The following is a 13,999-nucleotide window of genomic DNA, read 5'->3' on the forward strand; positions in this document are numbered from 1 at the left end:
CCTCAGCATTTCACCAAATGGTATACTCTATTTCAGTTTTGGATCATGGTGACTCGAGGCATACAGTACGTGGTTAGTAGCTGTACTTTTTCTATAAATTGAGATTTAGATTTTATCTTCTTCCACGTAAACCAGTGTGTCTAAAAAAAAATCTAGATTTTGCTCTTTATTACCACCAGGTAATAAAATGTACTCAATCTCTGAATGTGTGATAAAAGATTTGGAAATATCGAAGAAAAAAATAAACAAAACCAGAAGAATTTGATCAAAGGAGAACGCAAACTTTGAACCAATTGAGAAATGGCGAGAATAATCTAATAAAAAAAGACTGATAGAGATGATAATATTGTGATGCTGTTAAATCTTAAATACATGGAAAAAGCATATTGACAGCTTAATGACAGCAAATGTTACAGGAAGGTTGCAGAAAACCAGATGAAACGTAGAAAAGAGATGTATATGGAGAAATTGACTAACTGAAAGGATTCAGACCAGCTGAGTGATCACAAGGTTAAGTTCCTCATGGTTGATTTTCCAATAATGACAAGAATTTATTTCCTACCTAAAGTGCATGAAGATACCAAAAATCCTCCGGGGTGACCCATAGTCTCTAGCATTAGCCAAGATAAGTCAAGCATTACAACCCAAAAAAAGGTGTACAGTATAATCAATAAACATTATTCCTAATGAAATATCAAATAACGTTTTATTTTTTTTAATCTGTATAAAAATACCTAGCACTTTCTTCATCCTGATGAAATTACTACGGTTTGTAAAGCATGGCTGACTGATAGCTAAATCACCATAAAATGGCTGCTAGTCATCAGAAACCTTGCCATCCACACAAGCAGGATAGAAAAATGGTGTCCTCCCACCACTGCAGTAATGCACTGTGGGAAGGTTGAGCAGCAAATATGGCCTGTAAACTGGGGGTGGAGGCATGAGAGCTTCAGATGCTTAAGCCGTATCACATTCCTGTGTGCAACCTGAAAAAGACGAGCTGCTCAGGGACAAATGTTCACCCGCAGATAATAGAGTGCTGCTTGTTCTCAGTGTATCCACTCGCCAGTCACCACCTGGAACACAGGCAACAAGATGGTGAGGTGCAAACTACGGCCCTAGGTGTCCTCTGTGGGGGTGCTCATCACCTGTGCGGAAACAACAACTCCAGCAATGAGTAAAATTACTTTTATTGGGACCAAAACATCTTCCTTCCCCACCGTATGTGTCCTAACCACCACCTACTGAAACCATGCTGGGTACCCTCTATGAACATTGTGTCACCTCACATTTCCCTTAAGTCAGGCTCATAACAAGAATGGCATGACACCACACTGAGATCACACATAAAATGTAAGACACAACACTGCCACTGCGAACAAGGGAGAAGGTAATCTCTTGTATTCAGTCACTGCATTCGTTACAGAAAGAATTACATTTATATCACTATTATTTCATTGAACACTGTACAAATTAGCACCACCTCTGTTTCAAATATGTTTAAATAATAAATGCAACCATGCCACCTTCTTTCCATGGTACATGCATCGTACTAAGAAGGGAATCACTTAGTTGCCCTTTTGCTCTTGGGATCCCTTGGCCCCAGTGAATTTATTTATTTTAACAACTTTTAAAGCGCACAAATGCCCGTAGGTGTCTCGGCGCTATGAGCTGGAGGGTACGCAAAAGCTGGCAGGACGCCTATTGGTTAAAAAGCCAGGTTTTAATTTGTTTTCTAAATAATGTCAGCGTGGGACTAGCCTTAATCTGCATGGAAAGAGAATTCCATAGTTTGGATGTGGCCACTATGAAGCTTCTGTCACCCTAGTTGGCTTTCCTTGTTCTGGGGACGATCAGAAGATTGGCATCTGCTGAGCGCAGAGATCTGCTGGGCGTGTAAGCCCGGAAGGCTTTCTTTAAACATTCTGGTCCGGTATCGTGAATTGCCTTATAGGCAATGCAGAGCCTTGAATTTCGTTCTGCTTCTTATGGGCAGCCAATGAAGCTGTCGCACCACATTAGATATGGGCTTGAACTTGGGGGTACACGATGGTATCCTAGCGGCTGCGTTCTGTACCAGCTGCAGCCTGCCCAGAACTCTTTCTTGTGCATTGATTAAAAGCCTATTGCAGTAGTCAACCTTCGACATGACCAGAGCACAAATTAGCTTTCTCCCAGTACTGGCTGGGACGAAAGGTAGCAGTTGCTTTATTATTCTTAAAACATAAAAAGATGAGTAGACCACTGTATTAGCATGATGTATGAAAGATAATGTATCGTCAAAGATATTACCCACATTTCTGCCTACTGCACCAGGGAATATGCTTAGATTTTGTGCATTACCTCCAAACTATCCTCCTGCACAGACTGGCTGCCACTGTGAACAATGGAAATTACTGCCAGCTGATGGGTGGAGGGAATGCCAGTGTCTCTTCCGCAGCCTAGATGAAGAAATACAATTATTGGGACATAGAGTGAATTATGAGTTTGCTACTCCAGAATAAAGCCATCTAGTAGCATATGTAAGCTGAAAGCAAGAGCATACTTGGTTCTGAAATTGTCAAGTTGTGTGTGTAAGTTATAATAGATTTATTTACTTGTAATATGTAATGACAGATGTGGTAAGCAAGTAATGAAGGTTGGTTCTGCAGCAAAAAGAGCAATTGATGGACAGAATGCTGAACAATGTCAAACACGCACCCCCAATCAGAGATCTGAGCTTAAATCCATCGTTTTTTTGCTCACCACGCCACCCTAGCTAGAACCCAGCCATATGCAAATTAGGCTTGACCCCTACTCCCCATGGAAACAGTCTAGCCCAAACTGCCAGGCAATGTCCTCCCTGAACCAGAAACAAGCATCCTAGGACCGGTTTTGGGCATGGCATGGCGAGCATGGGACCCTCCTGCTCACATGCCACCCCAGTTTGGACCCAACCATATGTAAATCAGGCTTGACCCTGCTCTCCAAAGGAACAGTTCAGCTGGGACTGCCAGGCCAGACGCGGGTCCTTGCTCACTGTGCCACTGGATTCCCTCTAGTTTTACTGATGAGGGGTGATACACCGAATCCGGTCCCAGAATGTTTGTTTTCTGGTCCAGGGAGGACCTGGCCTGGCAGTTCGGGCTGGACTTTTCTCATGAGGAGCAGGGTCAAGACCGATTTGCATATGGCTGGGTCCAAAACTGGGGTTTCATGGTGAGCAAAGACACAGTGAATTTAACCCAGATCTGTGACTGAGGGTGAGTGTTCATCATTCGGTCCATCATCTTTTTGTGTTGCTGTAGTCACCCTAAGTGGGAAGGGTATGCCCAGTCTTTGGTCCCGTGCTCGCTATGCCACTGGATTCAAGCTAGCCTGGCTGATATGGGGTGATTCCCCAAAACCGTTTTCAAAATGCTTGTTTTGAGTTCAGGGAGGGCCTTGTCTAGCAGTTTGGGCTGGACTGTTCCGATGGGGAGCAGGGTCAAGATTGATTTGCATATGGCTGGATCCAAACTGGGGTGGCACAGTGAACAACAAAAAAATGGATTTTACCAAGGTCTGTGACTGGGGGAGAGTTTGTCAATGTTCAGCATTCCATTATTCATCTTTTTGTGTTGCTATAGTTGCTCTAAGTGGAAAGGGTATGCCCAGATGTGGGGTCCATGCTCGCTATATCACTGGATTCAAGCTAGCCTGCATGATACCCCGCAACCGGCCCCAGGATGCTTGTTTTCTGGTCCAGGAAGGACCTGCTCTGGCAGTTTGGGCTGGACTGTTCCCATGGGGAGCAGGGTCAAGAATAGATTTGCATATGGCTGGGTCCAAACTGGGGTGGCATGGTGAGCACAAAACGATGGATTTAACCCATACATGTGACGGGGGTGAGCGTTTGACAATGTTCAACATTCCATCATCATCTTTTTGTGTTGGTGTGGTTCTGCAGAACATAAGGAGAGAAAATAGGGTGGGAATATGTCCTTTACCAAGTGCTGAACAATTTTGAGTTGCTCAGGCTGGAAGTGTCATTGTATTGCTTATAAAATGATGGTTAACTAATTTGTTTAAATCTGTTTATTACTAGTAATGAACAACATGCATGTGTTAAAATGCATGTGGTAATATCTTGTACATCCACTGAACTTTAAGGACATTTATTATTTTTCAGCAAAGATGTCAAGAAAGTTAAGTTTGCCTACAGAACTCAAGCCTGATTTAGGTAAGAAGCATGCTTTACATATGTGCTGTAATACTGTGTTGAAACTGGTATGTTCTTTAAATCGTATGATTTAGACATGGTATGTATTTGCATTATGTAGTATTGACATTGTGTAAATGCTTTGCATGGGATGTTTTTACATATCAGTACGCATGTTTTCCACAGTTTCCAAAACTCCAAATAACTTCTTGGAAACAGCACTTTTTAAAACGTATGCAGGTAAACTACGGTACATTTCTCTCAGGTGCTGCCACCATTATTTTATTTGGCTTCAATCTTAGAATAATGTAGGACCTGATTCACAAACATTTTTGCTCTTCTACCTTCATTATTTCTTAGACAGGGATTCACCTAACCGGTATTTGGGAAGATTTACCTCTTTAGATGGAACTTCAGACAGGGAAAACTAGAGCAAACTTTTCATTTCTCCATAAACCTGTTTGCCCCTTTTCTATTGCTATGTTATCTTTTGAGTCATCATTTGCACACTTTGACAGTTTAATGCATTGTAAAAATTCAAAACGAAACATTTTTGGATGCTCACTCTGAAGGTGATGGCCAGTTCAGCCCATGCTAATCCTGAGTCTCTGCACTATAAACTCTTGGTTATGTGCTACCACGAACTACCCGAGGTACCGCTACATGGTAATCAGTTTTAGAAATTTGGGATTTGAAATTAGGCAGCATGCAAAAGAAGGGCTATTTAGATATGTAGTTAAGTATGCTCTTTTGGACTGGTTATTATTGATGAATTCATGGAGTGAGAAGTGAGGTCAAGTTGCACTTATGGTTTACAAGTTAGGTATAAGGTAATAAACAAAAGGGCTGTAATATACCACTTTGTTGAGGTGGTAAGGCCACTTAACGGACTCACCACAGGGAGGTAAAATTAGTCAAATTGGTAATTATATTAACAAACGAAATTACAAGTAAAGTTAACATGTTGTACTAGACGAAGATAACTATTCCTATACGTAGATTTGTTAAAATCCACCCATGATTAAATATGAATGTCGTCACTGTGAGACAGCTAATTGAACTGCGTAGCCTGTGAAAAATATGCAACCGTCTACATTTTAATTTTGCAAAGGCTAAGACCAAACAAAAACATACTGATAGCACTTACAGGACCTGATTTAGAACTCATTGTGTGCACCTAAACTGAATGTAACACTTAGCAAATGTAAATTCCCAATCCTAATTTGCAGACTCCGAATTGGTGTGATTTTATGACCGCATTGTGCATTTGCAGCTATTTAAATTCACCCATTATTATGAAAATGTTCGATTCCCAAATGTAGTAATAAAGGTGGGTTGGTGAGCATTTCTCGGTGGGTGTACCTGAAAAAGTCGTTGAGGAAACATGTTTGCGGATATTCACATACCTCGTGCAGGTAGTTTTACACACTGGAAACACATGTAGATTTTCATCTATCACAGGCAGGAGTATGTCTGTTTCAAGGGTTAAAACTACGAGGCAACATCCGCATATTTAATCGGGCTGTTATTAAACGGGTTTTCTCCACAGGTTCAACAAAATCCTGTTAAGAAACTTTGAGGAAATTGTACACATGCCGTTTTATGTCGTATTTAAAATATGTAGATTTATCCATCCAGTGGAAAACGCACGTACACACTTTTTAGGAATTTCAGCACGCAAAGACATCTCCGATTGTGACAGATTTCCTTGGATAATTTTAAGATTTTTTATTCATCACTTAGAATTGTGAAACTTGCCTCAAATGTAGGCGTAAATCAGTTGAAGCAAGTTTCTGACTTTAAATGCCTTAGCTCTGTGACTCAGGCTTGTCGCTCCACATGGACTGCTGACTGGAAGCTGCAGAATTCAGAAAAAACTCACCTCCTACTATTTCTACATAAAGTTATGAAGCATAGGTTACTGCTAAATAATGTTTGTTCAGTCAGATTGCCTAGTGTTTACTCAACTATAGACCGATCTGTCCTTTGATTTTAATTGAGAGAGTCTGGTGCGGCTCCTTCGCAATGGCGGAGGAAAGTCGCCCCACTGGCTCAAAGCCAGCAGCTGAAAAATAAAAGGGTATTTTATTATTGTTTTAATTTTCAGCTGCTGGCTGAGCCAGCGTGTGTGAGGAGGAGTGGTGCTGGGCCATGGGAGGGAGGAGGAATAGAGTGATATGTGCACTTCTAAGTGCGCATGTCTGTTTGGCCGGCCATCATACGCCGGCCAAAAAGACATGCGCAGTTAGGTTTCTCCAGCCCAGCTGTATTGCACTGCTGGGTTGGAAAAATAGCACAGACTTCCTGTGACTGGGCGAGCGTTAAACCAGCCTGCTCAGGCCAATCCCTGCGCTGCTCTTATGCTTGGTAATAGAATGAGAGCAGCCCGGGGATTGCACAAGGAGTCTCTGATGCTGTCCCAGTCTTTGCTGGGACCAGGAAGCAGAGGAAGAGTGAGGCGGCGGGCTGCTTCAGGTAAGTCTTATTCATTTTTATTATTAAACCCCCTCCTGCGATCTCCCTTGCTCCACATCCACCCACCTCACCACTTTTTGTTTATGTTGGCTGCCACTGAAGAGAGGATGTTATCTGCGTTATATGATTACTTCTGTCTAGTGATTAACAGGAAATTGGGTTAATGGTGAACTGATGCAAATTGCCTATGAAATCGAGAGTTGAATTCGATTGTAAAAGCTTCCCTTGAATAGCAGTATTTATTTGTTAATTAATTTTGAGGCAAAAGTGGTTGCATGTTTTTCCAAGTTATGCAAAACATAATTTGTCTCTCTTTGAAATTGATTAACTGTACAAAAGAACTGATATTCCTCACAGTGTACATAATTTTTCTTGAGCATTTTATTTCAAATTTGTTTCAATAATCATATTTATTTAGAAAATAAGAATGGAGTCCATCGGTTCCGTAAGACAATCATGAGAAGTGTAAAAACATTTCACAACTGGGCTGATTTCGCGGGATCTCTCTCTTCCCCGAATATGAGTGAGTTATCTTGAGGAGGGTTTTGTTAAGCGTACGTTTCCCTCTTGGTAATCGGTCTCTGATTCTAACTCTGGGACTGTTCACTAAAACTTCAATCATGTTGTAACAGTGATAACAACTAAGTGAATTTGGCTCTTGGCAAGGGACCACCATAATTAATCCTAACTTTTGATTGATTTCCTTTATACTTTTCGCTTTTCCTCCCTTTTTAAAGCTGCTTGGTGACTGGCAAAATGCTAACCGTGCGAACATTAAATATATATTTGACAGTACGAAAGACAGCAAGCATCTTTCTTGGGAGGCGGTGCTTTGATCAGTAGATTTTGTTTTTGCCAAAATGTATTTATATTTGTAGTTTTATACCAGCATGTTTTTTACTGGCACACTGCACTCATTTTAAACTCATGAAACACTACATTTATGCTGATGTCTAAAGAATTGTTGTTTCTAAATCTCATGAATCTTGTCAAAAAACATACATATCACTGTAAAAATATAGCTGCTTAGAAATTCCCTTAAAATAGAGATTACTTAGTATTGAATATCCTCGTTGTTGTTTGTGTGTTATTGTTATCGGTACATATACATATTCAATCAAGGGTGTTGGGTATAATAACATTTATTTAAAAAAATGTAAAAACAGTGAATAGGTTAAATGTATGTAGATTTTTCTATCACTGATTTAGTAGCCAACTCAATTTGCAGCGAACATTGCTAAGCAACTGTTAAACATTTTATGCTCATTTGTCTTGCTAGGAATCTAGTATAGACAACATAAGAGATCCCAGTTTAACCTAAGATTGCTTTGTCAAGAAAAATTGTAAGTGCAGGGACAAAATGAGTAATCCCAAAGTCCATTGAAAAATATTATAGGCTAAAATGACAGTTAGTGTCTGATCTAGTTAGTGGTAGCTGGTAATTGGATCAGGAGGGGGTGAGCAGGCCACACACACACATGCTCACTCATGTACATGCAGTCTCACTCACTTCCACCTGCATTCACAAGCTTGCACACATTCACCCACCTTTCATAAGCACATGCATACCCATTCGCAGTACGCACTCCTTACTACACATATATTCATACATATACACAGGTAGGCACATATCAAACATTAAAAAAACATAACTGAGTGGCTGAGTTTTCTGAAGGATTGGGACTGCTGCCTCCTCTCCCAATATGTATTGTTTTGAGGTACAAATCATAGAAATTGTTTAGGCAGAGGATCACCGGCTTCTAAAAAGGAGTCAGTGGGGGTCCGTGGATTTACAGTAATGATGAAGTGGGGGTCCACAGAACTCAAACGGTTAAGAGCCACTAATCTATAACATTAGCATTGATACATTATCAATTGCATCAAATTCCACTAGTGTCTCCTTAAGGCATCATTGTATTGTCCATATATTTATTTATTTGATTTATAAAGCGCGTGGATCACCCCCGGAGGGGTATCTCCGCGCTATAGGTAGCAATGCAGACAGCACAAACCAGGAGACCTAAACACAGTAGAGTTCTGTTTTAAGAAGTTTCCTTAAGAGAAAATAATCTGAACGTTTTTGAAGATAAACTGGTAACTGATTCCAGTACTGGGGGGCCAAATAGAAGAAGGTTTTACCACCTGTACGGGCTTTCCTGAAACGAGGAATGACAAGCACGGATTTTTCTCCTGGTCGAAAGGATCTATTCGGCTGGTAAGGGATATATTTTTCTGTTAAATAAGCGGGACCTCTGCCATTCAAGGCTTGGCGTACAATACAACAAATCTTGAATTTCACTCTCTTGCGTATCAGCAGCCAATGGAGTTGACTCAGGAGAAGGAGAAAGGCAGTTCTATTTGATACATTCCTAAGAAGACAGGCAGTAGTGTTTTGTACCACCTGGAGTCTATTTAAATAAGAATCTTTTGCTGCAATCAAAAGGGCATTGCAATAGTCCATATGGCTTGTCACAAGTGCCTGAGTGAGTGTTTTACGCACAGAGAGGTGAAAGAGAGGGAAAACTCTGCGCAAGAGGCTCAACATATTGAAACAAGAGCCAACAGTGGCCATCACCTGATCCTTCAGGGTGAGTTTCTGGTCAAGTTGGACGTCCAAGTTCCTAACTTCAGTCTTAGGGGTAGGGGCAGTGCTCATTTCAGAGGGCCACCAATTGGCTGCTCCCTTTAGTCAGTGGTGGGGCACACAAATTACTTTTTAACTATTAAAATTAAAAATAAACTTTCCTCTCTGCAGGGTGCAGCACATATTCGGCTCTGCTAACTGCTTAAAAGCATCCAGCCAATCCAAGCACTGCTCTCTTGCTGCTTACAGTGCTAAACAGCATAGAAGCAGTTGTAGGTTTGGCTGAAGCAGGCAATCACTGTTCTTCAATGAAGACCTATGGGGCTGTGCTTCTGCTCTCAGCTGTCTTTAAGCTGTTGAAGCAGAAGTTGGAACTGCACGTGTCAGGCTGGCCACAGTGAAAACACCTGAAAAAGAAACAATTGATGGATGGAATGCTGGACAATGCAAACATTCACCCCAGGTCCTCCCTGGAAGGGAAACACGCATCCTGGCACTGGTTTCAGGGCATCACCCTTCATCAGCCAGGCTAGCTTGAATCCAACTGTGCAGTGAGCATGGGACCCACTTCTGGACATACCCTTCTCTCTTTGGGTGACATATGCAAAAGAAATAATTGATAGACGGAATGCTGGACAACGCAAACATTCACCCCCAGTCTCAAGGATCTAGGTTAAATCCATCAATCTTTTGCTCACCACACCACCCCAGTTTGGACCCAGGCATATGCAAATCAGTCTTGACCCTGTTCTTTGTGGGAACAGTCCAGCCCGAACTACCAAGCCAGGTCCTCCCTGGAACGGAAACAAGTATCCTGGGACCGCTTTCAGGGCATCACCCTTCATCAGCCAGGCTAGCTTGAATCCAGTGGTGTAGTGAGCACGGGACCCACTTGTGGGCATACCCTTCCCACATAGGGCGACCTATGTAAAAGAAACAATTGATGGACGGAATGCTGGACAATGCAAACATTCACCCCCAGTCTCAAAGATCTGGGTTAAATCCATCAATCTTTTGCTCACCACACAACCCCAGTTTGGACCCAGCCATATGCAAATCAGTCTTAAAGTGAAAACACCAGCCAATCCAACATGCGTAGTTCAGTTAACGCAGCCTGAACTGCTGCTGCAACTCTGGGAGAGAGAGCTCCGTCATGGTCCCGCCTGCTAAGTAGGTAATAGTGGAAAGCATGAGAGGGGGGGTGTGCATGTGTGTGTGTGTCTGTCTGTCTGTCTGTCTCACATTGGGGAAGTCAGGAGCTCAACGCTCCTATGCACAAACCGCCCTTGGCAGTGCCCCAGCTGCAAAACAGTTGTCGCTTGGAAGATCCCTTTGTGGACTCCGCAGAAGAACTAAAGAGATGGATGTTGTTGTTCTTTTGTTGGAGACAGTTATGACAGTCAGAAGGGAGGCTTTTTCGTCCCACTTAGCATCACACCTAAAGAGCAGAAAGGAGATGGATTTTATGAGGAAAAAATGGCCTATCAAAATGGACACAATTATTATGTTCCATTTGTAATCTGAGTGAGAAAGCTTCAGGAAAAAAGGCACTATTGAAACTGCAGTGCAGAGTGTGGAGAGAAAGCTGGTAAGCATCAAAGAGCAGATGCTATAGGTGAAATAGAAGAATGGAAGAGCCAAGAATAGATCACAGCATCGGAGACCCAGCAGGCTGGAGCTGGAGCTGCAGCTGCTGCTGACGTAAAGGAAGAATTCTCTTTTAAAAGTTGTTGTTCTGAGGCCAAGATTGAGTTAAAGATAGGGTTGATGAAAAATGCAAGAAGATTGCTTTTAGGGTGTTGAGGCGGTTTCAGCGGTAGCCCTCCGTCATTAGACAAGGGATGGGTTGAGGGATCTGATGAACATGGTGGAAAGCATTGAATCATTGATGGACTGGAAAGTTTACAGATTGCCCTCCAAGAAACAGAGATGGTGGTGCGCTCCTAGTCCAGATGTTGCACTAGGTCATGCAGACAGGCGTGGTGATGGTGGACGAATCAGTGCTTCTTCTTTTTTTTTTGTCACATCTGAGTGCCGGCTCTCTGGCATGGTGTAGGGCCTGTGGATTTTAGAGAGGGCATAGTTTAGAGGGGACTCAATAGGTTTTCTGATTCATTTACAAAGATAAATTTGAATAAGATATATGTCTTTATGCAGGCAGACTTAGCCAGGGTTTTTCTAGAGGTGCTAAATATTGATGCTGGATTCCCTTAATTTGGTTCATTCATCAAACTAGTTGGATGTATAACATGTATAACAGCTTGTAGGTTCAGAACGAGGGTTGGAAGTGGGTGAGGGAGGGGGGACCAGATACTCTCTGGGAGTGAATTAGGACAGAATTGATGAGAGCTGCTTCTTTAATATATTTCTTGTTTCCTTTCTTGTCTTTCTGCTTTCCCTTTCCTATGCCTGCGCCTCTCACTGAAGCAGTGATTTAGGTCGATTAGGCATTAGCCTATTGCAGGCTGTTTATATTGAATACGGGTTTTGGTGATATGTTCACACTTAGTTACTAGTTTATCATACCATGTGTGGGGGGGGGGTGACAAGGCTAGCAGTGGCTACTGGGCCTCCACGGTAGAGGCTTAGGACCTGGGGTCATTGGCCTCATCTCCTGGTGTCCATCCTAAAATGGTTCTGCAAAGTGGGTTAAGTACAAAACTTTTAGCACTTGATTCTCACTAATAGCAATAGCGAGCAGGTTTTCAGAGAGGTTAGTGTGGGGTACAGCAGGCTGAATTCTCAACAGACCTCTAACAGTGCAAGAATGTGATTTTCTGATAGACTTCTAACCGCAGATTCTATACCTTTTGAATACTTTCCAGGCATCGGACTTGATCTGAAAACATTTTTAGCAATACCTCTGTGTGCTGGTAGGTGTCAAACTACACTATTCAGCTCTGGAAAAGCCATAACAGGCCTTTATACGTGGTCTCTTGCGTGCTGACATAAGTTTGTTTCTTTCTGCGCCTCCAGACACAGATCCGGAGTGAACGTTCATGTGATTGTGATACTTTATCTCGAAAAAAACAGCTTTTAAGCCCTGTATGGGATGTCACAAATGTCTGTGAGGATTATATTCTCATCAGGTTTGCCTAGGACCGTGCCACAACTCTACGGTCCGAAATGAGTGCGCGCCGATAAACCTGAAGGCCATATGAGACAGTGAAGCAAAACTCTGCCACCAAGTAACTAAAGGCTCTGCGGCGAGACTGGTCCAAGTCGAAGGGTCATCCTATTCTTGGTCCAGAGGTTGCAGGAGTCATTGCTGTGCTCCAAGTCTTTGGGAAAGTGTTAGAAATTGGGTTTCTGGTTGACTAAGGTATACACTCAGGCCAGGCAGAACCCACCAATCTAGTCAGGGTAAGCTAGATATACAACTAAGATAGCCTGTGCTAACCCTCTGGTAGCTTGGCGCAGAACAGGCAGGCTTATCTAAAGAGGCAATGTGCAAAGTATTTGTGCAACACACACACACACAGTAACACAATGAATATGCCACAAAAAGATTCCACGCAGGTTTATAAAATAGGTTATTGTATTATAAACAAAACAAGACCAAAACTACAATACAATGTATACTTTTCAAATTGCCACATTAAATGCCCACGTTAATCACAGTGCTAAACAAAACATAATTTGCAGTCATTTACGTAAATCCTGTGCTTGTAGCACATAAGATCGTGTGGTTACAGAGAAATATTACTTCATCGCCGTGGCGGGGCAAAGAAGTGTGCAGAACAGCACCAGAGGTACGTGTTATACGGGCCTCTTGGGACCGGGGAAATTCAACAAAATTCGAACCTCCCACTAACGTGTGAGTCAGTCACTGGAGCCTCAAGGGTCCAACTCCTCAGTACATTACCTTTCATTCGAGTTGTCGGCAGGGCTCGTGAGCAGGACCTGCATCGTCGGCTGATCTGGGTCACAACAGCATGCATGTCGACAGCTGAAAAACCTCGCATCCATGGAATGTGTTGCAGTAGAGCAGCGCTGGATGGCACTGCAGCCCCTGGGAGCTCTTGGAGAACACCTGTAGTTCAGCACAACACAAAGGTAGCAGGCCAGCACAGCAAGGCAGTTAGCAAAGTGACAGTTCCTCTTGGCAGTACAGCAGTCCTTATTACATTGCCGCAACAAAGTGTCTACTAGAGGGGGTCAGAGACCCAGTACTTGTACCCAAAATGGCCTTTGATATGGGGGTGACTTCAAATGATTTCTCTGAAGTGCCCAGGTTCCCATTCAGCTCAGTCCTGTATGCCAGCCTAGCAAAGGGAGGAGGGGGGGGGGGGGGAAATCAGACCTTTATGTGGGGACAGGATGCTACCTGTTCACATGAAGTGTTAGCTCCTCCCCTCCCTCATGCCGCTCAAGAAAACCCATCAGTATGCAGATGCAGTTGAGTCTCCTGTGTTGTAGCTGTTTAGAGGGAATGCACAAATGTAGCTGTCAACCAGCCCAGACGTGTATTTGAGATGGGCTGTCCGGAACACAGAGCGGTAAGTGCAGAAAAATGTCTACTTTCTAAAAGTAGAAAGACCACAGAACAGCTGTGTTGCACTCAATTTTCACTTAAACTATGTACTCAACAGAAACAAACAGAATCAAATTACAGTGTGCACCCTCTGAGGCGGTCTACCCCACCGCCTGATCAAAATTGAGAGAAAAAAACTAGGACAGCAGTCTTAGTCAGAAAGTGCACTACTATCTGCACTCAATTGAGTGTCTTACAATTTTTTAATTACACTTAAATCAGTTGA

The 13,999-nt window shown here is 42.7% G+C and overlaps 1 protein-coding gene across 6 annotated transcripts in view; it reads left to right on the forward strand.

The window, feature by feature from the left end:
- Positions 1-13,999, forward strand: part of STXBP5 (syntaxin binding protein 5) — a 1,306,577-nt gene that overhangs the window by 1,135,573 nt on the left and 157,005 nt on the right. For all 6 annotated transcript variants that reach the window (XM_085611623.1, XM_085611620.1, XM_085611619.1 and 3 more), the window contains one exon: positions 4,151-4,201. In XM_085611623.1, coding sequence (XP_085467749.1) covers positions 4,151-4,201 — 51 coding nt within the window. The remainder of the gene's footprint in view (positions 1-4,150; positions 4,202-13,999) is intronic.

Source organism: Triturus cristatus, chromosome 6 (genome assembly GCF_964204655.1).
Source record: "Triturus cristatus chromosome 6, aTriCri1.1, whole genome shotgun sequence".
Lineage (NCBI taxonomy): Eukaryota > Metazoa > Chordata > Amphibia > Caudata > Salamandridae > Triturus > Triturus cristatus.